Source organism: Balaenoptera musculus, chromosome 1 (genome assembly GCF_009873245.2).
Source record: "Balaenoptera musculus isolate JJ_BM4_2016_0621 chromosome 1, mBalMus1.pri.v3, whole genome shotgun sequence".
Taxonomy (NCBI): domain Eukaryota; kingdom Metazoa; phylum Chordata; class Mammalia; order Artiodactyla; family Balaenopteridae; genus Balaenoptera; species Balaenoptera musculus.
Window position 1 is genome coordinate 117,762,906 of NC_045785.1, and position 27,997 is coordinate 117,790,902.

The 27,997-nt window shown below is 45.3% G+C and overlaps 3 protein-coding genes across 11 annotated transcripts; 1 reads left to right on the forward strand and 2 right to left on the reverse strand.

Annotated features, from left to right (window-relative positions):
- Positions 1-38: 38 nt before the first annotated feature.
- On the reverse strand, positions 39-13,713 carry PFDN2 (prefoldin subunit 2). Its single transcript, XM_036861601.1, has 4 exons — positions 13,597-13,713; positions 1,198-1,286; positions 933-1,056; positions 39-343 (listed from the first exon to the last, which is right to left on the reverse strand). The coding sequence occupies exons 1-4, from the start codon at positions 13,669-13,671 to the stop codon at positions 167-169; spliced, it is 465 nt and encodes a 154-aa protein (XP_036717496.1). The 5' UTR covers positions 13,672-13,713; the 3' UTR covers positions 39-166.
- A 37-nt stretch (positions 13,714-13,750) lies between these two features.
- NIT1 (nitrilase 1) lies at positions 13,751-17,648 on the forward strand. 4 transcript variants are annotated; one of them, XM_036861458.1, is made up of 7 exons: positions 13,751-13,826; positions 14,358-14,456; positions 14,723-14,977; positions 15,089-15,192; positions 15,407-15,540; positions 15,709-15,834; positions 16,111-17,648. In XM_036861458.1, coding segments are annotated over exons 1-7 (987 nt in total). In that variant the 5' UTR covers positions 13,751-13,824; the 3' UTR covers positions 16,378-17,648. The 4 variants fall into 4 exon arrangements, with proteins under 4 accessions (XP_036717353.1, XP_036717361.1, XP_036717371.1 ...); XM_036861466.1 differs by having other exon boundaries at positions 13,759-13,857; XM_036861476.1 differs by lacking the exon at positions 13,751-13,826 and adding an exon at positions 13,865-13,940.
- Positions 16,937-27,978, reverse strand: DEDD (death effector domain containing). Of its 6 annotated transcripts, none has more exons than XM_036861536.1 (7): positions 27,672-27,978; positions 25,928-25,960; positions 19,650-19,836; positions 19,448-19,520; positions 19,137-19,244; positions 18,679-18,825; positions 16,937-18,133 (listed from the first exon to the last, which is right to left on the reverse strand). In XM_036861536.1, exons 3-7 carry the CDS (start codon positions 19,770-19,772, stop codon positions 17,757-17,759), a joined length of 828 nt encoding a protein of 275 aa, XP_036717431.1. In that variant the 5' UTR covers positions 19,773-19,836; positions 25,928-25,960; positions 27,672-27,978; the 3' UTR covers positions 16,937-17,756. The 6 variants fall into 6 exon arrangements, with proteins under 6 accessions (XP_036717431.1, XP_036717404.1, XP_036717423.1 ...); XM_036861509.1 differs by adding an exon at positions 23,664-23,767 and having other exon boundaries at positions 19,448-19,836; XM_036861528.1 differs by lacking the exon at positions 27,672-27,978 and adding exons at positions 23,664-23,767; positions 27,512-27,527 and having other exon boundaries at positions 19,448-19,836.
- Positions 27,979-27,997: the final 19 nt, after the last annotated feature.

The following is a 27,997-nucleotide window of genomic DNA, read 5'->3' on the forward strand; positions in this document are numbered from 1 at the left end:
TCTACCCTTAATACTGGGTGAAAGCTTCAGGCTAGAGCTAAGCATTCTGAACAAAACATTTAATTAACAAAAAAAAAATATTACAATAGCAGAGAAAATAATAACAATAAAGAGAAATTAGAAGAAGTGGGAATCAGGGTAGAAAAAAATGCAAAGGCCTTGGTCTCTAGGAGACCAACACTCCAGCTGAGCTGGACTTAGCCCCAGCCCCTTCTGAGTTTTCCTTGGCTGCTGGCTTCTCATCTTCCCCCATGAGACGAATGTTGTGCTTTTCCCGGAATTCATTTAGTTCTTTTCCCTTTGCCTGAAGCTGCTGTGTCAGTGTCTCAATGATCTTCTGTATCTAGAGGGCAAACGACAGGGATTATGTAAGGATTTCAGGACTCCCTTCCCCCATCTGTTACGGACTATGGTTGGGGGAAGTGAAGGAGTGATGATACCTCTAACCTCAACTTTAACCAAGTATTAATAGTAGAGCCCAGACACAAAAAGTATTCCTTTCTTAAAAACAAGGTTTATAAACTGTAGTATACATAAGAATCACCTGGGCTGCTTATTTTTAAAATGCCACTTCACGGCTCCCATCCCCAAAGGTTCTCAATCAGTGGGTACAGGACAGGGTCTGGGAAGCTGCATTTTAAATTAGTTCTCCAGGTGATTTGGATGCACGTAGCCATGGACTACACTGTGAGAAACTCCACTCTAACCACCTCCCCTCCCCCAATTCAGCCAGAAAATAGGCAGAGTCAGCAACTCCTTTGTCTAAGGAGTTAGACGTAGCATAGCTAAAGAGCATAGGCTAATAGGCTATTTATGCTGCCTTCAACACGAGTTCCTACCCACACTTTCCTCCCCCACATTCCCTAAAGCCCTGGCCTCCCTTTCCTTACTCCTTGGTTGCCCAGAGCATCTACACAGGGATTCTTGCTCACCTGCTCCTTGTTGTTCTCCAAGGCAGGCAGCACCTCTTTGACAGTCCGCTCCACCAGTACCCCTCCAACCATGCGGTAGCACTTGCGGGTTTCATCTACCTCCTTCAGAGTATCGATCACTAGGCTGAGGTAGGAGGACAAGGCAGGATCTGAGAATTCAGTCCCACTCTGCTGCAACCCTCTTACAAAATGGCCCATTACCCACCCCCCCAAAAAAAGTGGCCCATCCAACTCTGCTTTTGTTTGCGTCTCCCGGCTTCCTCACCTGTGCTCATTCAACTCCATCTCCAGCTCAGCTGCTTTGGATGCCAGGCCCCGCTGTTCCTGCCGAAGGCGGTTGAAGCCAGCAATTACCTAAGAAGGTGAGAAAGAGATAAAGGTGAGAGAGGGGACAGTGGAAATGGCAGAGGGTCAACACAGGATAGCAGGCTTTACAAAGATGCGGTAGTAGACACCTATCTTGGAAAAGGAGTAGAACACAGTTCGCAGTTTCTAAATTAAGTCTGTCTGGAATTCCATTCACCCAACACTGAGTGCCTACTAGGTGTGAGATATTTGCTAGGCCATCTTGCAGCTTCGCTTGGTGAGGATTAGGCATTTGTTACATAGGAATGGGGGTGGAGAGCTACTGGAGCACCTACAGTGGAGCTTAAACTCGCAGGTAAAGAGGGCTGTCAGGAAAGGCTTTGTAACGAGTAACTTTTTTTTTTTTTTAATTTTATTTATTTATTTATTTTTGGCTGTGCTGGCTCTTTGTTGCTGCACACGGGCTTTCTCTAGTTGAGGAGAGCGGGGGCTACTCTTCATTGCGGTGCGTGGGCTTCTCATTGCGGTGGCTTCTCTTGTTGTGGAGCACGGGCTCTAGGCGCGCAGGCTTCAGTAGTTGTGGCACGTGGGCTCAGTAGTTGTGGCTCGCAGGCTCTAGAGCGTAGGCTCAGTAGTTGTGGTGCACGGGCTTAGTTGCTCCGCGGCATGTGGGATCTTCCCAGACCAGGGCCTGAACCCGTGTCCCTTGCATTGGCAGGCGGATTCTTAACCACTGCGCCACCAGGGAAGTCCCATGTAACGAGTAACTCTTGTTTGGGTCTGCCCAGCATCCCTCCCATTAGGCAAGTGCCCCTCCTAATTCACTGGGGTTCTTGTGAGGCTCCTAATCACAGGACCCTTGCTCTTTGACCACATGGGCAGTGACCTATATTCTATACTATAGGAATTGAACTTTGGGTAGAGACAAACAGGTACAGAAGGCAGCTGGAGCTAAGACACCTATAGTTGTCCTATAAAGATGATCCTCCATTCCTATTCCTGAAATCCCCAAAGCTGCCCTAGTTATCGAACTCTGTGTGGCCTAGTTGTTTAATGTTCCTTTTCACTGTGTTCAATTCTGTGACCTACCACCATCCTTCTAAAACACTTTTAAAAAAATAATAAATAAGTTGCCCAAAGCCTGTATATGTAGCCTCTAAACCCTAACTGATACAGGCTTCCTGAGAGATAATGCCTTAACTGAAGCCTGAAGGATGAGAAACTGGGGGTGGGGGTGGTGTGGGTAATGGTACAAAAGAAGCATAATAACACACATAAAGGCCCAGAGAAGTGATTACCACCAGCTTCTTGTTCCCCAGAAACTGAGCAGAGAATTAAAACAGTGTGAAAATCAGACAGGGTACTAATACCACCACCAGCATCACTTCTAGTATAGGGCTCTGATGACTGTATCTGGAAAGAAATATCAGATGAAAGACAAAAGACCAGGTTTCAAGTTTTGTCTCTGCCACATATTGGTTTTATGAACTCTGACAGACTTTTAGCCCTGTTCATTCAACCCTGGCTACACATTAGAATCATCAGGGGACCATTTTTAAAACGTAAATAGTGGAGCCTCAGAACAATTACACAATCACTGGGAGTGAGGCCCAGGCCTCAGTATTTAAGAAAAGATCTCCCATGAAATTCTGATGTGCAGCCAGAACTGAGAACCACTGGGTTAATCTCTCTGAGCCTTAGTTTTCTCACCTGTAAAAGGCAGATGATACCTACTTCATAGGGCTGTTGTATCACGTGAATGAATTAATGTGAAACGGCTTTGTAAGCAGTGAAGTGCATTAATTACTATTATGACCTTCTCTCCAAACCCAAAGTGTCCCTTGGACCCTCCTGGTCCACTGAGAGCAGTGAGCCCATTCATTCAAACCACTGCCAAATCTCTCACTCTCATTTACGTCATCTCTAGTCTCATTGCCATCACTGACTAACCAACCACCTCATCTTTACTAGGATCCCTTATCTCTAGCTCTTTCTCTCTGCAAGATTCATATACAGCTAATATACTCCAAATGACTGTCCTGTACCACCCCTACAGCCCTTCTACTGCCCAATAAATGACGGAATAAATTTGACTAGGAACTTGTCATTCCAGCAACTTGTTTCCTTCTCCCATCCATCATCCTTTCATCTCAATCTGCTTCATCCACTCATTTCAGCAAACGCCTTGGAAATCTCACTCATCTACAAGCTGTTTCTCCTTCACCTTCATTGCCTATATCAAAACTATTCCATTTATAATTAGCATTTTCTCCACTGTCAGTGTTACAGATCAAAATACTTTCATCTAAGAAAATTCCACAACTAAACTAGATTCTAGATGTTCTCCTAGCACCCAAATGACATCCACTCTTCTGCAAGTATGTCATATTTAACACACATTAATGAACTCAGCTTAAATGTCTACAATTTCTGAGGCCTGAACTTATTTTCCTTAGTAATTAGTAGGAATCTACTTTTCAACCACCAATTTAACACAACTATAGGCAAAAAGATTTTAATTACAACTTTTCTTCAAATACTTTTGCTAATTAACAACCCCTATTTCCTCTTGGTCCAGTTATAGAGTTTATTACAACACCAAACTAAAGTAAATATATCTAAGTGTATGAGTTATCCACAGTCGTTATGGAAAATTTCAGCCACTGATGCACTTGAAGGAAATGAAATCTCTTAGCAGTTGACAACTAACTTTTAGTTAAACGCAAAATAAGCTGATATTAACCTGCCATCTCTGGGGTCTGCCAGGTAATGAAGACAGAGAGGCTATGCTCTATTCCCACATTCTTCCTCCTAAAATACAACTTACTAGTGGTTTTCTCCCCTATGGCTTGACCTAATTTACCTTCCCTTTCCCTTATTTCGTGTTCTCCTAAAGCAGTCTGGCATGAGTAGGGATGGCCAGGTCACTGCTGACTCTCTCAACCCTATTAAATCATCTAACATATAAACATCCCTGCTGAAAAAGAATCCAATTAAAATACCAACTATTTTTCCTTTTTTTTCTTTTGGCAGTGCGGCACAGCATGTGGGATCTTAGTTTCCCTGACCAGGGATGGAACCCGTGACCCCTGCAGTGGAAGCGTGGAGTCCTAACCACTGGACCACCAGGGAATTCCCTATTTTTCCTATTCTAAAGTAATTTCAAGCCTTACAACTATACAGAGCTCTTTACATTCTCATATTTGGCATGTACAAATAACTTTACACAAGACACGATCATCTTTTTTTTGTTGTTGTTCCCAGTGGTTAAGAATCCGCCTGCCAGACATAGAGAATGGACTTGAGGACATGGGGAGGGGGAGGGGGAGGGGGAAGGGGAAGCTGGGACGAAGTGAGAGAGTAGCACCGACATATATACACTACCAAATGTAAAATAGATAGCTAGTGGGAAGCAGCCGCATAGCACAGGGAGATCAGCTCTGTGCTTTGTGACCACCTAGAGGGGTGGGATAGGGAGGATGGGAGGGAGACACAAGAGGGAGGGGATATGGGGATATACGTATATGTATAGCTGATTCACTTTGTTATACAGCAGAAACTAACACAACAACATAAAGCAATTATACTCCAATAAAGATGTTAAAAAAAAAAAAGAATCCACTTGCCAATGCAGGGGACACGGGTTCAAGCCCTGTTCTGGGAAGATCCCACATGCCGCAGAGCAACTAAGCCCGTGTGCCGCAACTACTGATCCTGCACTCTAGAGCCTGTGAGCCACAACTACTGAGCCCGAGTGCCACAACTACTGAAGCCCACGTGCCTAGAGCCCATGCTCCGCAACAAGAGAAGCCACCGCAATGAGAAGCCCGCGCACCACAACAAAGAGTAGCCCCCCCTCGCCGCAACTAGAGAAAGCCTGCACGCAGCAACAAAACCCAATGCAGGGCTTCCCTGGTGGCACAGTGGTTAAGAATCCGCCTGCCAATGCAAGGGACACGGGTTCAGGCCCTGGTCCGGGAAGATCCCACATGCCATGGAGCAACTAAGTCCATGTACCACAACTGCTGAGCCTGCGCTCTAGAGCCCGCGAGCCACAACTACTGAGCCCACGTGCCACAACTACTGAAGCTACGCCTAGAGCCTGTGCTCTGCAACAAGAGGCCACTGCAATGAGAAGCCCGCGCACCAAAACGAAGAGTAGACCCCGCTCGCCGCAACTAGAGAAAGCCTGCATGCAGCAATGAAGACCCAATGCAGCCAAAAATAAATAAATAAATGAATTTATATTAAAAAAGATATAATTGACATATAGCATTGTATAAGTTTAAGATATACAACATTATGATTTTATATATATATGGAAATGATTGCCACAATAATGTTAGTTAATACATCCATCACCTCACAGTTCCTGTTTGTGATGAGAACTTTTAAGATCTATTCTCGGGGCTTCCCTGGTGGCACAGTGGGTAAGAATCCGCCTGCCAATGCAGGAGACACGGGTTCGAGCCCTGGTCCGGGAAGATCCCACATGCCACGGAGCAACTAAGCCCTTGTGCCACAACTACTGAGCCTGCGCTCTAGAGTCCGTGAGGCACAACTACTGAGCCCGAGTGCCACAACTACTGAAGCCCGCGCGCCTAGAGCCCATGCTCCGCAAAAGAGAAGCCACCGCAATGAGAAGCCCACGCACTGCAACGAAGAGTAGCCCCTGCTCGCCGCAACCAGAGAAAGCCCGCGCAGCAATGAGGAACCAATGCAGCCAAAAATAAAATAAATAAATTAAAAAAAAAAAAGATCTATTCTCATAGCAACTTTCAAGTATACAGTACGGTATTGCTAACCATAGTCACCATGCTATACATTAGATCCCCAGAATTTGTTCATCTTATAACTCCAAGTTTGTACCCTTTGACCCCCTCTAATCATTCCCCCACCTCCCCCTCCAAGCAACCACCAATCTACTCTGTTTCTATGAGTTCAGTTTTTGGTTTTTTATTCCACGTATAAGTGAGATCATACAGTATTTGTCTTTCATTGACTTATTTTCACTTAACCTAATGCCCTCAGGGTTCCTCCATTTTGTCACAAATAGCAGAATTTCCTCCTTTTTTACAGGTTAATAATATTCTCCTGTGTGTGTGTGTGACATTTTATCTGTTCACCCACAGAACATGGTTTTCTAATTTTTAAGGGCTATATAGCATTTACACCCTATTTATATATTTTTTAAAGCTATTCTTCTCTTGTTGGGACATTTAGGTTATTTCCAATTTTTCTGTAATAAATAGCATTAAGTATCTGGACAAATAGTAGAAAAATTTTACAGCCATTTCTCTTGAATCATATTCTCCAAAGTAAGATTAATGAGTCAAAAGGGTATTAACATTATTATAGTTTCTACTGCATGTTGCTATAAAGTTCTCCAAGATGACCAGATGACTTTACAGTGCTACCAGCAATGTCATGATTGTACCTAATGGTAGCTTATATTATCTTTGTTAATTTAATAATTTTTAGAGCAGGAAGAGATCTTAATTCCAGAAACCTTGGAATCATCCTCAACTCACTATCCACACCCAATTAATCTCTAAATCATATCTATCTGTTAATACTAAATACCTCAAATCCATCCACTATCATCTCTCACCTGTACTACTGGAACTTCCTAGCTGAGTTCCACACCTGCCTCCAGATCGGCCGGCCCCCTTCAATCCATTCCCCACACTTCAGCACAAGTAACCTTAAATTTAAATCTAACCATATTATTCCTATGCCTAAACCTTCAATGGTTCCCACTGCTCATGGGATAAAATCCAGACTCCTGAAGACAGCAGAAAGAAGTCCTATAAGACATGGTCCTTCCTGACCTCTCCCAACCAGTCCTTCTCCCACCTCTTACAGTCAGCACTATTGCCCAGTAGAACCACTTGTAGTTCCCCTATTCATTTGCCTTCAGGCATTTGCATAGAATCCACACCTTACCTGGCACACTTACCCAAACCTCTCTCAATGCATTTTTCTCTGCCTAACTCTTAATTCTTTTTTTTTTTTAACTTTTTTTTTTAAAGTGTTAGGCTTTTTTTGGCTGTGTTGGGTCTTCCTTGCTGCGTGAGGGCTTTTCTCTAGTTGCAGCGAGCAGGGGCTACTCTTCGTTGTGATGCACGGGCTTCTCATTGTGGTGGCTTCTCTTGTTGTGCAGCACGGGCTCTAGGTGCATGGGCTTTAGTTGTGGCGCGCGGGCTCAGTAGTTGTGCCTCACGGGCTTAGTTGCTCTGCAGCCTGTGGGATCTTCCCGGACCAGGGATGGAACGTGTGTCCCCTGCATTGGCAGGCGGATTCTCAACCACTGAGCCACCCCCCTAACTCTAACTCTTTCTTCAGGTTTCAACTTAGATTCTTCTAGGAAGCATTTCTTGCCATCCCTAACTCCCATGTTAACTCCTTCTATGGGCTCACATGTAAGCGTATAGCAATTCCTTACATTTTTTGACAGAAAACTTTTTCTATTTTCATGTATTGTGTTCCTTATTTTCCACCATGCAGCCTGCCTTTTAATCTTTATTGTTTTCTTTGGAAATTTAAAATATGCAAATACAACCTCTTTTAAAATATCTATATCTTTCATAGTCCTACAATAACCTGCCTTCCTTCCACAGTTTGCAAAGTAAAGGAGCCCTACTATGTGGCAGGTACTGTGCTAGACTTTTTTTTTTTTTCGCTGCCTTAGGTCTTCCTTCCTGCGCCACCAGGGAAGTCCTGTGCTAGACTCTTTATTTCATTTAATTCTAAAACAAACAGGGCTTCCCTGGTGGCACAGTGGTTAAGAATCTGCCTGCCAATGCAAGGGACGCGGTTTCGATCCATGGTCCGGGAAGATCCCACATGCCGCGGAGCAACTAAGCCCGTGTGCCACAACTACTGAGCCTGCACTCTAGAACCCGCAAGCCACAACTACTGAAGCCTGTGCACCTGGATTCTGTGCTCTGCAACAAGAGAAGCCACCGCAACGAGAAGCCTGGGCACTGCAACGAAGAGTAGCCCCCTCTCACTGCAACTAGAGAAAGCCCGTGTGCAGCAGCGAAGACCCAGTGCAGCCAAAAATAAAATAAATAAGATAAACAAGTTAAAAAGAAAAAAGTTCACACACACAACTGTAAAAAAAAAAAAGTCAAACTATTTCCACTTGATTTATTTTGATTTTCTTTTCTTTCTGTTTTGTTTAATTGATACCATATAATTTTGATAACTTTGGGGAAAATCTACAATCATTACATTTATCCCCAAAAGGTCCTTTGGTCTTCTTATCTACATGATATTTACTCTTATTGGGTTCAATGGAAGAATAAAAGAGGTAGAGAATTATGACTGGATGCATCTGGAAAAGCATTTTCTGGGCTATTGCTGCACTAAATATCTTCTTTTCAGTGCCCCCTTTTCTGACAAACATACTCAACTCTAAAAATTTCTTCGACCTTATCAAATGATGATTTGACCATCGTCAAATGATGATTCTCATCCCTTCTCGTCATCAAATATTTTAGGACTAGTCTACATGCACTGCCTCCACTTCCTCACCTCCCAATTCACTTTATTTATTGATTTTTTTGGCCAGGCCATGAGGCTTGCAGGATCTTAGTTCCCCAACCAGGGACTGAACCTGGACCATGGCAGTGAAAGCACCGAGTTCTAACCACTGGACCGCCAGGGAATTCCCAAGTTACTTTTTTGTTGTTGTTACTTCTTTTTTGAATCTAAGTTTTTTCACCAAAAAAATGGAGATATCTGCCTCATAGGATGTTGAGAGGATTCATTAATTACATCAAGGACTTAGGACAATATCCAGCATATAACAGATTGTCAATAAATAGTGCCTGCTATTATTATAAAACATCTCCACCTAAATGTCCTATGGATACCTTAAACTCGGGTCATTCAAAGCTGAATTTTCTTTTACTCCATTTTAAACTGCTATTCTTCTTGTCTCCTATTTCTGCTAGTAACATGACTCTAGCCTGGTAGGAAACCCTAGTTTCATCTTTGGACACACCCTTATCCCATCAACTGTCAAATTTATTGCCTCTACCTCAGCAATTTTTCTTATGCTTACTGACATCACCCTAGTTGAGGCCTTCATTACCTCTTGTCTGAACTACTGCAACAGTCTTCTAAATTATCTCCCCATTTTTGGACTCTCCAAATCCATCCTATACACTGTTGCTAATTTAATTCTTTTAGCACTTGGGTGATATAGAAAAATATTCGTGATATATTATTAGGCTTAAAAAGCAGATTACGGGGACTTTCCTGGTGGTCCAGTGGTAAAGAATCCGCCTTACAATGCAGGGGCCGGAGGGTTCAATCCCTGGTCAGGGAAACTAAAATCCCACATGCCAAGGGGTAACTAAGCCTGCGCACCACAACTACTGAGCTCACGCGCTTCAGCTAGAGCCCATGTGCGGCAAACTACACAGCCCACACGCCCTGGAGGCTGCATGCCACAACTAGAGAAGAGAAAACCCACATGCCACAACTAGAGAGAAGCCCGCGTGCCGCAACAAAGAGCCCGCATGCCGCAACTAAGACCCGATGCAGCCTAAAATAAATTAAATAAATAAATAATAAATAAATCTTTTTTTTAAGAGAAAAAAGCAGATTACGAAACAGCAAATAGTGTATAATACTAATTTTATAAAATTAAATATGTAAAATATACATGCCCTCCCTTTCCATCTACACACACATATACAAAAACATAAAGGAGGGGGGAAACCTCTCAAAGGATGTATTTCAAAATGGTAAGAATAGTTACCTCTGGATAGTAGGATCATGGGTAAAGTAGGCTCATGGGTAATTTATTTCTTATTTTGTACTTCTTCTTGTGTTTTCTACATTTTCTAAAATGAATGTGTATAATTTTATGTAATAAGAAAAAAAAATCAATAGTATAACATATATCCTTCTATGACTCCCTCACTGCTTACATTAAAAAGTCCTGAATTCGTTGCCATGTAGACTCAGCTTGCTTTAAGGACTACATCTTTCTAACTTATAACTCATGATTTAGCTAAACTAGTCACTGCACTTAATGTCAATCTATGCTTTCCTCAGATCTCTTCTTACCCTATTCCCTATATTCTATTTCTACTGCCACCTGTTCAAATTTATCCAATCCTTCAGGCTCAGCTCAAATATCTCTAATAGGATTATGGTATAAAAAATAGGTCTGTCTGATGCTCAAGTCCCTCAATTAAAAGCTCTGCTCTCCCAGTTACTGACTCTGGGTAAGTTAGCTAAAGCCTCTGAAACTCAAACATCTTGAGGACAATACTGCTACTTCAAATGGCAGTAATTAAGTGACAGAAGATAAAACAAGTAAAGTGCCTAGCACAATGTGCCACTTGCCTCCATCTTCTCTATATGGCTCAAATTTGCAGCAGTGATAAATATAATATTTTTTACCCAGTGTTCTCTCTAGAACACAAACAAAGGCCAGAGAATGTTAAGCAAGGAAAGCCTCAGAACTCAATTACCACAATTCTTCAGTCTCTTTTGAGGGCTTCTTTTTCTCTACCACCCCTTAACTATTGGTTTCACTCCTGTTCTACTTCTTTTTTCACTTTCTGTACAAACTGTAGGTGATTTCATCCACAGCCATGGCTTTGTCTACCATCCATAAACTTATAATTCTCTAATCTGTATCTCCAACTCAGATTTCTTTCTGTAACTCAAGATTATAAATCAAACCACCTACTAAAGGTCTCTACCTTGATATCCCACAAGAAACCCAAATTCAAACTCATTTTCTCCCCAAACCTGTCCATCTTCCTACATTCCCTGTGGCACCATCAAAAACAGAAACCTGAGGGACAGCCTAGATTCCTCTTTTATCTCTTTTTCTCCACTTTCAAGTCTTGCAGTCCATCCCAAACTTTAAGTCCACCTGCATCCCAAACATGTCAGGCAGTTTCATGCCACAGTGTTTTTAAACACATTATTCCCTCTATCTAGAAAATCCTCCATTTCCTTCTTTGCTTGACTAACTTCTCTCATCCTTTAGAATTGAGCTGAAGGATTATCTTTTTTACAAAGTAATTAACACTTATTAAGCACGTAGTATATTCCAATCACTGTGCAAAACACTTTGTATGCGTTGTCTAGCCTAATAATTGAAATACAGTGAGGTAAGCACCATTACGTTTCCACAGAAGGAGAAGACCAAAAGAAGTAACTCATGGGAGGTCATATATAGGTAGTAAAAGGTAGAAATGTGATTCAAACACAGATCTATCTGAACCCAGTGCACTCCTTACACTCTTAGTCACCCCACTATACCACACTTCCCTTTCCCACCCACCCCCCAATCTCATAATCTCCTGCTTAGTTAGAGGTCCCTCCTCTAGCTGCCATTAAGAAGGCCTGTGAGGAACATTATAAAACTTGTAAAACTTAACTGTTTGGCAACCCAATCAAAAAATGGGCATAAGACCTAAATAGACATTTCTCCAAAGAAGATATACAGATGGCCAAGAAGCACATGAAAAGCTGCTCAACAACACTAATTATTAGAGAAATGCAAATCAAAACTACAATGAGGTATCACCTCACACCAGTTATAAGGGGCACCATCAGAAAATCTACAAACAACAAATGCTGGAGAGGATGTGGAGAAAAGAGAACCCTCTTGCACTGTTGGTGGGAATGTAAACTGATACAGCCACTATGGAGAACAGTATGGAGGTTCCTTAAAAAACTAAAAATAGAACTACCATACCACCCAGCAATCCCACTGCTGGGCATATACCCTGAGAAAACCATAATTCAAAAAGACACATGCACCCCAATGTTCATTACAGCACTATTTACAATAGCCAGGTCATGGAAGCAACCTAAATGCCCATCGACAGATGAATGGATAAAGAAGATGTGGTACATATATACAATGGAATATTACTTAGCCATAAAAAGAAACGAAATTGGGTCATTTGTAGAGATGTGGATGGATCTAGAAACTGTCATACAGAGTGAAGTAAGTCAGAAAGAGAAAAACAAATATCGTATATTAATGCATATATGTGGAACCTAGAAAAATGGTACAGATGAACCGGTTTGCAGGGCAGAAACAGAGACACAGATGTAGAGAAACAAACGTATGGACACCAAAGGGGGAAAGTGGCAGGGGAGGGGTGGTGGTGGGATGAATTGGGAGATTGGGATTGACATATATACACTAATATGTATAAAACAGATAACTAATAAGAACCTGCTGTATAAAAAATAAATAAAGTAAAATTCAATAAAAGAAAAAACTTACTGTTTGGTTTGTCTTTTCTCAAATGAGTCTGTGTGTTAACTTGAAAACAAGGTCTATTTCATTTATCTTTTTCCCTGTAACCAGCAGAATGTCTGACACATGGCAGACCCTCAAAAAGTATTAAGTTCCTTCTCCCTTGCCTTTTTCCCACTAAGTCAGAAACTATCTCTACTTCCCTCCCCAAAATTCCACAGCACTTTATATTTCTCTTAGATATACTTCTGCCTCACATTAGCATTTTGTATGTCATATTTTTCCCACCAGACTATAAGCTCTTTGACTGTAGGGGTCAGTTTTAAAGACCTTTATGGAAATACCTCTGCCTATAGTAACTGTTCAACAAATAACTGATAAATAAAACTATAATTTAAAAAGCTGTTGTTTTGACTACGTTTTCCTATTACGCAGATTTCTTCCCACCCCTAGTAAACACTAGCCCCACTATTAGCAAACCATGGTTCCCAAGCCACAAGGGGCTTTTCTGATTAATTTATCAAACGTTTCCCGGTGCTAGGCACTAGGGGAAATGCATGCTCGGATTTTTAGTAAAGGATTTCTGGTCTATAAAAAAAATTCAATCTAGTAATGACTCCCGAATCAAAACAGTATGAAACACTAGACTGTTCGAGTATGTGAGTCACGTGTCTCTGCAGAGCGACGACGATTTTCAACGTGGTTTCAGGGTCCAGTAACAGACTACACTCCCAGCCGTTGACTAATCCCCTGGGATTCGTTAGGAGCTGCCTTGCCCAGCCATACCCTGTTTGAAGGTGCGGAGGAAAATAGGGAAAGTGACCACCCATCTTTCCTCAGACTTGCGCATCCTCCCAGACCCTGCTTCTCAGAGCTTTTCTCTCCCCCAGGCTCACTCAACACCCCGAGGGGGCGTGGCTTTCACCTACCAATCCGCCTACTCTCTCCCCGGGGGCTCGGCTAGCTGCTCCAAGGACCCTCCCCTCTCTGGGTGGCCACGCAAATGTGGGACTGGAGTAAAGGTCTGCACCAGGCGCAGGCTTCCCCCCTGTTCTCACATCGACTCCGGACCCAGCCGGGTTGTCCTCCTTCGCGTTCCCTGCTCCCCACCTGCTCTGCTGACACCGTCCCCTTCCCCGCGCCGCTCCCGCTGTTCTTGCCGCCGCGACCGCTGTTCTCCGCCATCTTCACCGCCTGCTGGGCTTCCGGCCTGCGTAGCTCAGCCCACCCGCCCTGCGTCACGTCCGGTCTCGGAGTTACCGCCCTCTCGCCCCCGGCGCACCCACCTCCAGGCCGGTCTTCGATTCGGATCCTGCGAATCGTTTTGGCCGTATCTTCATGTAGGACCTACTACCTTTCCCGCCCGCCGCGGTGACTCTCACCTGCCGTGCTTTAACTTGTGCAACAGAGACGCTGCCCCTGGGAGAGGCGGGGAAGGACGGGTTAACTGGAGAGTGGGGCGCGGGTTGGGCCCTGGGTGATGAGGAATGAGGGAGGGTGAACTTCCCCTCAGAGATTCTGGTGGGGGAAATATGCTTTGCGTCAATAAAACTGTGCAGGTGCACAGTCAAGAACAGAGGCTGGGAAAAGCAAGGAAGTATCTTGGAGATGACTTGTGAACTGCTGAAACATTTGACTGAGGAAAGAGGCTCCAATTTAATGTGAGATCAAAGCCCTTTCCTCCATCTTCCCACTTTATGAGCTCTTCCGGTAGCCCATAATTACTTATGGTACAGAGTGTTTTGAAGACTTGGGGGGTTTTACAGGCGGGGCCCTGATTCAGCCTCACAGTATGAAGAGAGAAGTCAGAGGATCTTAGAAATGTATTGCTTGAGAGTGGGGTTGGTGTCCTGATTTCTCACCTTCTTCAGGTTGGGCTTCATCATCAGGCCTCCTCACCAGCTCCTGTCCCTTCTTTTGTGTCCTGGACTCCGGATACCTCGACTCTCAGTACTTTGTGCTCAGCCCAGGTAACATGTTTTGTTGTGTTCTCAGTGCCTGGCACATAGTAGATGCTCAATAAATGTTTGTTAAATGTATGGATGGTGGGAAACACTGGGGTGCCAGCCATCACAGAACATTTGATCAGTGGGTCATTGTGCCATGGGTCACTGTGTCCTGTAAGAGCAGAATCAAAGGAAAGTCCAGCCTTCCTGCCTCCCCATTTTAGCCTCTTATCATTAAACTTGGGTTTCCCCATGCTAGTCAGTCTGAGTCCTGCCTGTGCCATTCACAGACTCAGAGCCATGGCTGTCTCCTCTTCCGCCTGGGAACTACCCCTGGTGGCTGTGTGCCAGGTAACATCGACACCAGACAAGAAACAGAACTTTATAACATGTGCTGAGCTGATTCGGGAGGCTGCCAGACTGGGCGCTTGCCTGGCTTTCCTGCCTGAGGCATTTGACTTCATTGCACGGGACCCTGAAGAGACGCTTCACCTGTCTGAGCCACTGGGTGGGAACCTTTTGGGAGAATATACCCAGCTTGCCAGGTATCAGGGAAAGGGGGAGGGAGAGGTAGTTTCTTTCTGGGTAATGTCCCAGGATTGCCAGATATGAGGGTAGAGCCTTGAGAAGAGTTGTCAGTGTCCCCTCCCCCTCAGGGAATGTGGACTCTGGCTGTCCTTGGGTGGTTTCCATGAGCGTGGCCAAGACTGGGAGCAGACTCAGAAAATCTACAATTGTCATGTGATTCTGAACAACAAGGGTGAGACTCTTCAGCCTGCCTCTTCTCAGGCTCTTCTACCTAAGATTCTCCAGAATTCTGTGTTGTTTCTCAACTCTGTTTCCTTGGCCAAGGGTTTTAGGGGCGTTTGTATTTCTGTTCCTAGCCTATAAGCTATCTCCTCTTTGGGAGGAGAGGAACTAAGCTGGGCTTCTAGAGCACCAGCACTGAGTACTGTTTCTCCCTCTTACTCAAGGGTCAGTAGTGGCCACGTATAGGAAGACGCATCTGTGTGACGTAGAGATTCCAGGGCAGGGGCCTATGCATGAAAGCAACTCTACCATACCTGGGCCCAGTCTTGAGTCTCCTGTCAGCACACCAGCAGGCAAGGTGGGAGTTGTGAAAGGATGAGGGTGGGAGAGGAGCAAGAGGGAGGGGAATAGGAATATTTTGAAGTGGTAGTAGAGGATAGAAAGCCCTAAGGAGTGGAGTAGCGGGGTTATGACCAGATGCTGTGACAAACAGGGCGGGGGACTAAACAGGCTGTTTTCATTCCAGATTGGTCTAGCTATCTGCTATGACATGCGGTTCCCTGAACTCTCTCTGGCATTGGTTCAGGCTGGAGCAGAAATACTTACCTACCCTTCAGCATTTGGATCTGTTACAGGCCCAGCCCATTGGGAGGTAAGAGGACACCTCTTTAGAACATTAAGGGCCTTCTCTTACCTCATTCTCCTCCCTTGGCTCTACCAGTTAAAAGATTTTCTTCTCCTTCCCACTTAGTGGGAAAATTCACTTCCCCAGATTGTTGTCTCTCAGAATAGTTAACATAGTAAATCATTCATAGGCAATTATCAGAATGGTCACAGTGGGTAGATTGGCCTGTAATGTCCATGGCCTATCACTTCCCTACTAGCTGCTACCTGTACTTCAGTCAACGCCTATCTCCTCTGTCCCCAGGTGTTGCTGCGGGCCCGTGCCATTGAAAGCCAGTGCTACGTAGTGGCGGCAGCACAGTGTGGACGCCACCATGAGAAGAGAGCAAGTTATGGCCATAGCATGGTGGTAGATCCCTGGGGAACAGTGGTAGCCCGCTGCTCTGAAGGACCAGGCCTCTGCCTTGCCCGAATTGACCTCAGTTATCTGCGACGGTTGCGCCAACACCTGCCTGTGTTCCAGCACCGTAGGCCTGAACTCTATGGCCATCTGGGTCACCCACTGTCTTAAGACTTTTGACTTCTGTCCGTTGAGACCCCCATTGTGAGCTGGTGTTGCTGTGACTTGTAGGCAGGACCCAGGTGCAGCTCCCCTCACTTGGAGAACCTTGTCTCTCTTGCCGGAACACAGGCTCAGCTTCTTAGGAAAGAAGAAACTTTCACCTGAGCTCAGATTTCAATTTCAGAAAGGTGGAATTTTATATAGTCACTGTTTATTTCATGAAAATTGAAGTTATGCTGAGGGCTGAGCAGCACTGGCAATGAAAAAAATATAATAATCATAAAGTCTGTGTCTGGATATCTCTTTTGGGAGCTGAAAGGGAAGGTGGTATTGTACCAGCTGGACTAGACTCCAGTTCTAGGCCTCCTGACTCATTCAACATGCCTCCCTATCTAAATAAAAGTGCGACACTCAGTGCATGTCCCAACCCCATGCTCCCAAGCTTGGGGGTGGGACTGGGGGTAGAGGATGGGGAAAGAAAAAGAAGAAAGGAATTGATATTGAATCATTTCACTTTCACCTATGATGCCCTTTGCCCAAGCCAGAAGAAAGCAAAGGGGAAAAGGGCTGCAGGGTACAGTATTTATTTTCACTTGAACATGGAAAGAAAGTGTCACACTCCCCCTTCCCCTTTTTAGGGGGAGTGTATTTTAATCAGCAACCTCTTCTCCATCCACCCTGCGTATGTGTGCACACACACACCACAGTTGGGAGGGTGACTCGGCTGACCTAGTCCGCTTACCTATTACTCCTTTGAAGAGGGTTTGACAAAGAGGGAAAAGGAAGGAGCCACACCAGGCCGAGGTTTCAAGCCATGGAATGGAGGAAACGAGGCAGAGAGGAGCAGCACCAGAGGCCAGGAGAGAGTGGAAAGGGCCACAGCTTCTTTGTTTTTTAAAAATTCTATAATTTGGGAGAGGGTGGTGATTAATTTCCAAAATACACTTCAGAGTCCCACCTTCCACACAGCTCCCTACTGACAGCCCTTTGGTTTCTCAGACAAAATTTAAGAGCCCTCATAAAGCCAGAAGTACTGATAACCCCTCAATGCACCCAAAAGCAGTGATCACTTCAATCCCTTACAAAGACTATGTTCTATAGACTTTGCTTCTCCCTATACATTTGTCTTACGGCTCAGTGGCAAGGTGGCTGTAGAGACACACATGATGGGGGTAAGTGGAAAAGGGAAACAAAGGGAAGCCCAGGCACATGGGTGCAGGGAGGAGTGGGGAACACCACTTCCATTTTTCATTTGTCTTTTCCTTTAAAAAAAAAAAAAAGGCAGGGGTGTGATTGGTTGGAAGGGTAGAGAACAAACCCCAGAACGGTATGTAAGCTCCAGAGGTGGGTGGTGAGAAGTCCCCAGAGAAGTGAGAAGGGGAAAAAGGTCAGGGCAATGCTTGCAGCATCAAGTTCCTCAGGAGTTTCTGTCGGCCCAGCTCATAGTCCTCCTCGTCCACATTCACCAGCAGCTTGATGGCCTCATGGCCCACAGCCTGCTTGAGGGAGTCTGTGATGAAGACACCTTTAAGTGCCTCTAGTAACGAGCCATTGATATAGTCGCGCCAGAATGCGTCGAGGTAGGTGAGCTCAGAGAACTTGATGTCACAGATGATGGAGCCCAGGTCCCGGGACTTGAGGATGGTGTTGGCCTGGTTAAAGCGCTCAAACTGGCGCTCAAGTGGGTCCTGCTTGTTAGAGAAGACGTTGCCCTGCAGAGCAGTCTCATGCTGGCAGTATTCAGCCCGAACCCGCAGTCTGATGTCTGTGGGGAAAAGAAGATATGCAGAAGAGTTTGCACTTTACACACAAGTTTGAAAGGTTGAATAGAACAGCAGAGTAGCAAAGTTGGGAACATCACCTGACAGCTTCTCTACCTCTTCCCAGAACTAGTTCTTTTCTATGTACCTCTGAAATCCTTGCCTGAACTCAAGAGGTTCCCTTAAATGGGCCATGCCCAGGTCAGATTATTTCCATCACTCACAAGTAGCCCCTTGATTCTAGGAGATATTTTCCTAATTAACAGACACACAATTTCACTTTAATACTCTATCATGACTTGGGTCATCCTACAATAAGGATGTCATAACAGCATCCCTTTCATCTAGTATTACCTAGAAAGAGTTGAAATGTACTCTGCCACAAAGGTAGAGGAGTTCTCCTCCCAGAGACTATACCATTCAATCTCACTTTGCAACAGCAATCAAACTGAGCCTTACACACTGAATAGAATAACTGCCCAGTATTCCAGCAGTTCTTTGTATTTCCCTTCAAGTCTACTCTACCTCTAGAACCCTTGAACTTCCTCACCGCATGTCTGCTTTTCCTTGGGATCTGGTGTCACTGACTTCCGGCGTTTTCGCTGGCTCCCAAGTGTAGCTCTCCCTCGAGCTGGCCGCTTGCTACACATCTGAGGGCCCGAAGTGGGGCAGCACACCACAGGATAGTGGGGAGGCACTGACCAGAGGGTAAAAAGGGAGACACAGTAGGGTAAAAGCAGAAATTCAAACACTTCACTTGGAATGAGGAAGGATCGTTTAGACTTAGCACTAAAAGCAGTATCAATAATGTGACCTGAAAGGCAGACACAATGTGAGAACAATTACAGGACCCAGATGAAGCATTAACACCTCATCTGATTTTTGGGGCGCCAGATATGGGGTGGGGGGGACAGTGTCCTTTCATTTAGGCTGGCGAAACTGGGAAAAGATGGGTCCAGTGTCCTCTTCCTTGATTATGGAAATTAGGGGGAGTTAATATTGTCTCACCTGTTTTAGGGGGGTGGGGAGGCCTCGGTTCTGGATCGCTGAGGGCTCTGGGTGTCACATAGCGAATTGATGTCTCTTCCAGATATTTGTCTACAAGATCAGGGCACACTGTAGGGGGAGAGGGATTCACTCAGGAAAAGATACACCCTTCCCTTCTCCCAGTCCAACCCTCCACTGGGCCTCATAACTTATTCTCCTCAGTACTCCCCAGCGTCAATGCCTCCTTCTGCTTGGACTCCAATGCTGCTCACTCAGGGCCACCCACAGCTCTTCCCTGATTCCAGCGTCCCCAGCCCTCAGTGCACCCTCACCAGCCCGTCTCCTCTTGAGGGTGACGTAGGGCAGCAGGTCATGGCGAGTGATGATGCGCAGCAGCTGCAGCACCTGGCGAAAGTTACTCTCATCACAGCGGCCCTGGCGCTCCAGCGCCAATAAGAAGTCACGTCCATTTCGGATGAGGCCACGCTCGTGGTCATCAATGACATCAACAAAGAGGAAGGAAAGAACTCGTACGTCTCTGTGTGTCAGGTGGGTGCCCACGATGTCAAACATGCGATGCAGGCTATACAGCCCGTGCTCTTGCTCACCATGCTCTTCGGGCCACACCTGGCTTGCCCTCCGCTTTAGGCCCGCCATGCTGGGGGCTCAGGTGCACAATGCTTTCCAGAATCCCTGCTCAGCAGCTGCAATCCCCAGTATACTATAAGGAAAAGGAAAGAACCTGTGAACCACTCAATGTCAGGAATTAGTCATCCATTCCTATACTCCCAGAGCCCAACACAATGCCTGGCACAGTGTAGTGCTTAATAAGCGTTTATTAACTTTTACAAAGTTTTTTTTTTTTTTTTTTCTTTTTGACTGCACCACGCAGCATGTGGGATCTTAGTTCCCGACCCTTGCATTGGAAGCACGGAGTCTTAACTGCTGGACTGCCAGGGAAGTCCCTACAAAGTACTTATTAAAAAATATAGCCTAGACAAAGAATATACAAATCAATTTTCACTGCAAAGTAAAGGAGCTGTTACAGTGGAGGATTACTGGACTGAATGTCAATATTATGACATAGTATGAGTGTGTTTCATGTTTGGTAATTGCAATCATTGTTGCTTTTGTTGTGGTCATCCATGTACAATGCTTGGTGTCAGTCTATTTATCTCTTGTAAAAATAAAATACAGTGTGTGTGTGTGTGAATAAAAAAAAAATAAAATAAAAAAAAAAAAAAAAAAAAAATATAGCCTAGAGCTCTGTATATCCAACAGATGCTGCCCTAAGTCCAGATCCTACTGGAGAAAGAAGGTCCCTTCTGCTAAGTAAGACTTGTTAACTGCAATTTTAGCACTACATATTTAGCAGAAGTTGCTATTAAATATTACCCCAATTGTTCCTCTGGCCTCCAAAATACTGCTTTTGGTCCCTTGTGCTCTCCCTGCCAGCGCCCCCAATCAATTCATCCCTTAAATGTAGGTGAAATGAGGAGAAGTAGAGAATTCACTCTAAATTCTAATATAGAAGCTGCAGCAGATGAACTTAGGGGCTGACAACAGGGAAACTGAAAGCCTTTAGGGTTACAACTAGTTTTAATTCTGCCTATTTCAGGACTTCCCTGGTGGCGCAGTGGTTAAGAATCCGCCTGCCAATGCAAGGGACACAGGTTCGAGCCCCGGTCCGGGAAGATCCCACATGCCGCGGAGCAACTAAGCCTGCGAGCTACAACTACTGAAGCCCGCACGTCTAGACGTCTAGAGACCGTGCTCCACAACAAGAGAAGCCACCGCAATGAGAAGTCCGCACACCACAACAAAGAGTAGCCCCTGCTCTCTGCAACTAGAGAAAAAGCCCATGTGCAGCAACGAAGACCCAATGCAGCCATAAATAAATAGAAAAAAGAAAAATGGGACTTAAAAAAACAAATTCTGCCTATGTCATTAACAAACTGTGTAGCTGTGTGCCCTTAAGTCACTTAACTTGAAAGTCTCACTGTCCCCATCTACAAAACAGGGATGAAAGAAACTACTCCTCGGAGTTAAGAATCCAATGAGAAGATGCATGTGAAATCACTGTAAAACTTATCTAAATGGTTAAGAGATTTCAAAGAGATAAGCATCCTTGGCCTCTGCAGCCCAGACTCATCCCTCCACAAACCTAACCTCATATTTCCTACAATCAAACCAAGTCCAGGAGAATAAATGCTAAGAAAGTTAATTAAATAGCCACCGAACTCATGGATTTAAAACAACAAACATCACTAAGCTCCTAGGTTGAGCATTCTTGTAAGTCTCCTATACCACCTGTACTCGCCTGATGTTCACACACCATTTGGATATGTCACTTTCTAACCTTTCCTCACGGTTGTCGTTTACCAATCCCCTGTCAATGACCAATCACAGTCCTACATTTATTATATATTTTGGCATCTAATTCACAAATTTCCTCCATCATCCTGGGTAATATCAGTGACCCAGCCAATAACCAATCCTCAAGTCCAACAACTTTCACCTCCTCTCTAGCCACTCATATTCACTGCCCCGGCAGAGAGTACCACCCAATACTGCTCCACCACCTGACCACAACCTCCAATCACCCAATCAATTATACATTACTGTTGATGCTACTTTCTATTTCTTAAATCTGCCTCACCCTTCCACCTCTACCACCACCACACTGGTTCAGGCCCCAGTAATCTCTCACCTGGATTACTGCAACAGCCTCTCTAAGTCTGTTGCAGCCACCAACCCTAACCTGCCTAAATCAATCCCCCACGTCCAGCTGAATTATCTAAAATGCACAACTGACCACATCACTTTTCGGCTTAAGACCTCGCTACAGTCCCCTCCTTACCAATAAGAACACTCCAAACTCCTTACCCAACACACCAAACCTTCCAAGATCAAGGCCTTGCCTACTTTGCCAACCTCACAACTCACTTTTTATTCTCTAACATTATCCGTTTGTTTATAGTTCACATACATCATACAATTCATTTCTCTGTAACTTTCTTCAGACTATTCTCTTTGCCTGAATGCCCCTCTCCCTTCTCTTCCACACCCCCCATTACCACCCTTTTTCAGATGGTTAACTCCTACTCATCCTTTAAGAATCAGCTCAGATGCCATCTTCAAATTCATTCTCTACACCCCCATGCTGGTATAAGTAGTCCTCTTCTGTGCTCCTATGGAACACTGTACATATTTCCCTTAAACCATTTATCGAAGTGTACTAAAATTATTTGTGTATTTATTAGCCTATTAGATCTTAAGCGACTCACGTAGAGGGCCTAGGTCATATTCATCTTTGTGTCTCTAGTGCCTAGCAATGGATGGAGGCTGGCATATTGTAGGAGTAACCTGTTGTTGAACTGAAATGAATCTCCAAGAGATCACCACAAGCAACACCAATTAAGAAAAAAACTCACAGAAATCCAAGAGTGAGAGGACCCCATTAAAAGTACACGCAACTCAGGTATCATGCATATACTCTAACTGGCTATAGCCTCCCCCACATTGCAAAACTACCCATACCATAGTACCCTACTCAACAGCGAGACAGGCTGTTCTGTCCGTTTTATACTCCAAGAAACAGGCTAGGTTAAGAAAGAGAATAAAATTATAAACTACTTCAGAAAAGTCAAGCTGTTGAGGACTCAGAAAATTGAAGAGCAAGTAGGACCTGGTCCTCTCTTTTAATCCTGAAACGGAAGCACAGAGACACTCATACCCTTAAGAAAAGGGGAGGGCTTCCCTGGTGGCGCAGTGATTTAAGAATCCGCCTGCCAATGCAGGGGACATGGGTTCGAGCCCTGGTCCGGGAAGATCCCACATGCCGCGGAGCAACTAAGCCCGTGTGCCACAACTACTGAGCCTGCGCTCTAGAGCCTGCGTGCCACAACTACTGAGCCCACGTGCCTTGAGCCCATGCTCCCCAACAAGAGAAGCCGCTGCAATGAGAAGCCCGCGCACTGCTACAACGAGCAGCGCCCCCCCCCGACGCAACTAAAGAAAGCCCATGCGCAGCAACGAAGACCCAACACAGCCAAAAATAAATAAATAAACAAATAAGAAAAGGGGAGGGCCACCCTGTAATCACCTAGCCCCATACCATGTGTTCAGATATGTGGACAGGAAATATAGCCCTTATCTAGTTATGAGAGCCCAGATGTCCCACCCAAAGCATGGGAAACAGCTGGGAAAATAGCGATTCAACTATTGACTGGTTTTCCTTGTCTCTTCCTCTCTTGTTTCACCTGCTGCAGTCACTGGCTACAAATAGAGGGGACTGAAGGAAAACAACTTCTTGCTCATAGCAGGTAACATGAGAAAACTGAGTCTCCTTAGAGCCCCTACAACTTCTCCTTGTTCCCTATCCCACCTGTTCCCCTTGGCCAGCTGTTCATTATGTGGATCCCATAAAAAACAGATGGGCAGGTTTCACATTCAACCAATCAGATGAGCAGGCTGCTTCAGAGCTCCCTAATTCAAAGTGTCCTGACTATAAACCCCAGGAAATTAGGAAATATTGTCCCCACATACCTGGTCACTGGAAAATGAAGCAGAATACAGGAAAGCACTGTGGTCCTAATTATGTATCAATGGATGCAATTCTACAATAGGTCTCAATCCTGAGGGTTAACTCCCTAGATTTGAGGAAAAAACAGCCACCTTTAAGTCGTAGATCCTAGGCTGGATCAAAGTGACAGGAATTATCAGAGCTTCTAGGTCAGTGGTTCTCAACCAGGGGCGATTTTGCCCTCCAGGGGAATTCAGCAATGTCTGGAGTCATTTTAGACTGTCATGACTGGGAGGGTGGTAAGGGAGGGTGCTACTGGCGTGCAGTGAGTAAATGCGATGGATGATGCTAAACATCCTATAATGCACAGGACGGCCTCTTACAACAAAGAATTATCTGGTCCAAAATGTCAATAATGCTAAAGATGAGAAATCCTATTCTAGATGGAACATGATGAAGGGTCAAAAGGAGAGACAGCATGTCGCTTCCATCCTATATCTGGAAAAGGAAGTCATTTGGTCCCTCCAACCCAAACCCATCAAACAATATTCCAGAAGAAAAGCCAGTCAGACAAAGACTCATTTAACTTAACTAAGGAGTTCCATCCCACTCCAACTTGGCTTCTCTATCACCTGCTGTTGCCATTTAGGTGAACAGCAGGTGACAGGACTACACTCCCTTCCGCCCCATCCCAGGAGGTCTAATTTGACCTAGTTCAATCTAAATTTCTGTGCAGATCAGAGAAATGCCATCCTCTGCAAGACAGACAGAAAGGATCCTGCACTTAAACCTTGCAGCCATCTTTAAAGTCCCAAAACTAGACCAAAAGCAGACCCTTCCTTGTTAGGCTGCTGATCAGACTTATACTGCTTACGCAATGAAGCAAAATGTAGAAGAGGCAGAAGCTTCCCAAGGCCATGCTTGTCCTTGGGAGAAATGTCAGGAGGCTGGCATGCAGACTAATAGGCAGCCCTCCCCACTTAATTATCATCTAGGATGGTGAGTTCACTCACTCAGCAATCCAGATGGGGTTTCCAAGAATCTATCTAACTTCAGCACTAAAAGAACATGGCCAACTTCCTCTTAAACCAAAATATACTCAGCTTTCTGTGGCAGTGAATCGAAGGAACTCAGCTTAAATTATACAGAGATCCTAGATGAAAAGTATCAGAGCGGTGAGGAGAATGTGCCCCCTCTAAAACTGAAGATTACAAAGAACTTCAGAATCTTGGTGCCTGAAATATTGCCAGACACCAAGAGACAAACACTCCAGTAAACAAGAGTCCTGATCCTGCTGGCTGATTTGGGTCTATTTGAGAGCCTAACGTATGGATCGCCCTTAATAGGTTCCCAAGACTAATTCTTTATTCTGATGAATTTCTGCATTTCCTGGAGCTGCAGGGTTTTTTGTTGTTCGTTTTCTTTTGGGAGGTCCAAGCCAGCCAAGGGCCAACAAACAATCTGTATGTATCTACAGGACTTCCTCTTGATTAATCGTTATCTATTAGATTTCTACTTCTGTACAAAGTCTAGTCTCATCCCAACCAGGGATGAGATCTGTATTTTTTGAGGTACTTGATTCTCTCAGAAGCCCTTAGAAGGCATGTGGAAGAAATAAATAAAGAGTGATGCCTTGAAATGAAAACAACAGTCCAGTTTCATCCCAAAAGAACGAGAGGTATTTGACTCTCGCAGAAGCCCTGTGAGAGGGAAAGTCATGTGGAAAATCTGAAAAAGAGTGATGTCTTGAAACCTGAAATGTAAAGGACATGGAAAACCTTAAAGATGACTAAGACGACTACATAAAGAGCTTTCTTGCTGGTAGGACCAAGAAAATGTAACCAAATATCTGGAAGTCAGAATTACAAACTGTGTTTTCAAAATGAAGATTCCAGAACAACTAGGAGAAAGAGTAAGCTAGAGGAAAAGCCTTCCCGGGGCAGGTGCCTCAGTAACCCTCCAAGGGCAACATTTAGTAGACACTGTGCTAGAGTACAAAGTTCCATATGTTTAAAAATGTTTCTCTCAGAGCTGACCACGAAGGCTAAATAATAACAAAACAAGGCTGGAGGCTTGCCCTAAGACACCTAATTTCTGTTCTCCTTTCCCTCCTATCAATCTCCAGTGACCCAAAGGGACAATGACTGCAACAGATCTTACACACTGAAAACCCATTTTCCCTGTCAGCTACCCCATTACTGAGCTCAACCCCCAATATGCCATTTCCATTTCATGCCGTTTCCATTCCCTTCCATTGTTTGAAAACAATAGAAAGTTCCAGACTTACCTCTGCAAGAAACTTAATTTCCCAGGTCTCTTCCTAGCACAAGGTTCAAAGCCAGCAGCAAAGCAAAAACAAATAAGAGGGGGAAGCGTCAATTTTCAAGCTTTATTTTGAAACCTCAAAGAGGTAGTCAATCTCAGCTGCAAAAATATACAGACAAGCCTGAAGCCATTTCAATTGAAATGATCCACTCCAAGCTAAATGAGAGAACTCACTCCCATCAAAGTCCCCAGGCTTCCCTAACCTTCTGTTACCCAATTCACAACACAATAGCAACTCCAAGAATTTCCAGTCTCAGTGGCTTAGGGCAAGAAAGGTCCCAAATTCAACAACTTGTGGGAAAACCAATTATCCTCTGACACCTCACCTGACTCCTCGATTCCTTATGAAGCCCAGCTACTTTGTTACAGTATTAACATTGACTTTCATCTTTAGATGAACTAGGAGGAAAGTGGTTACAGCCAAAGAAGGCACTTTCTTTCCATTACTTCACTTATGAGACCAGAACTATCCTCCAAATTCTCGCACACAGTGAGAACAAAATATCCACTGGGGCAGCATCCAGTCAAACATCTACATTTCACCAGGGAACATTTTTTATGTATGGATACTGACCCCTGCTCCTAGCACTTAAACAGCAAAAGAAGGGTCTGGAAACGAAAGCACTCATTTAATTAGCACGGCTGCCTAGACACCATCCTGTGTTTTCTGTTCCCTGCAAACAGCGTTCCAATATAGCATGGCTGTTTCCCCATTCTGGCATTGCTAATTGTTTAAAACTAGAAAAGTCCTTTACTCCTTCCACACTCCAGCGATACCAGGCTCCCCATTTTCTCTTCTTTTTGTAACCAGGAAAAACAAGGGAGCAGTAAGCTAGGCAGCTTTTGGAAATCCAGTTGAACCCTCATCCAACCCCAATTCTCCAAACCCACATGACCATTCCCTTCTGCCCTTCCCACCCTAGTAAGAGCTAAAGGCCTGGCAACTAGAATTGGCTGTAACTGATGCTGCTTAACTCTGCTCTCTCTTCCTTTCTACAGGGAAAAGGGAAACCCCTGAACCTCTATCACTCGTGCAGCTACACTGTCCTATCTCCCATCCCATTCCCCTTCCTCCCAAACTTTCCTCCTAGTCTCTCACTTTCTCCATTACCTCGTCACACCGACACGCTCTCCATTCCCCAAACCTCCGTCCTCTCCTTTTCCACCCAAATTCTCCCCTAGGCCCTTCCCCCTCCCACCTCCAATTTAACACTTTCACAACCTCCCCGCAAACGTCTCAAATCCAATCTTCACCTTTTCCCACTTCTCCACAACACCCCTTACAAGAGTCCAGTCCTTCTTCCAACCACATGCCACAAGCCCCCTTCCCCTTCACAGCCTCGGCCCCTCCTTCCCGTTCCTACCCCCTCAGCCCGGCGGGACCGCAGCCCCACTCCCCACCTCGGCCTCTCTAATACCCCTAGCCTGGCCCAGCCTCGGCCCTTGTTTACGCCCCTCCCCTGCCCCACTCCTCCGCCTCGACCCTGCCCTCTCCCGCAGTTGCCACCTCCCCCGCACGCCCCCCTCGGCCGCTCCCCTCCCCCACCTTGCAGCGTCCCGTCACCTCCCTCTCTTCAGGTTCTCAGGCTAGACGTCGCCACCGCCTCCCCCTCCACTTTCCTTCCCCAAGCCCTTTGCGGCCCCGCCCGGCCCCGCCCCGTCCCGCTCGACTCCCCCTCCCCACTCCGGCCGCCCCGCCGCCTCACTCTCGGCTCAGGCTCGGCGCCGCCATGTTGGATCCATCCGCGCCGCTCTCCCGGGCCTGTCTCACGGCGCCGCATCCGGGCTCCAGCCGCCGCCGCCGCCGCCACCGCGGGCGTGGGGGAGGGGAGAGGCGGGCGGGGGTGGCTGCATCCTGAACAGCGCCTCCCGGAACCTGGCCGGTTAGTGGCGGCTTCGAGACCATAGTGAGGCATGAGCCGGAGTAGCCATGCTAGTTGAGGGCAGCCTGGCAGCGGCATTAAACGGGGAGTGGATAGCTTCATTTCAGTAGCGGAGAATAGAGATTGGCAGCCATCTTGCTTTGGGGCAA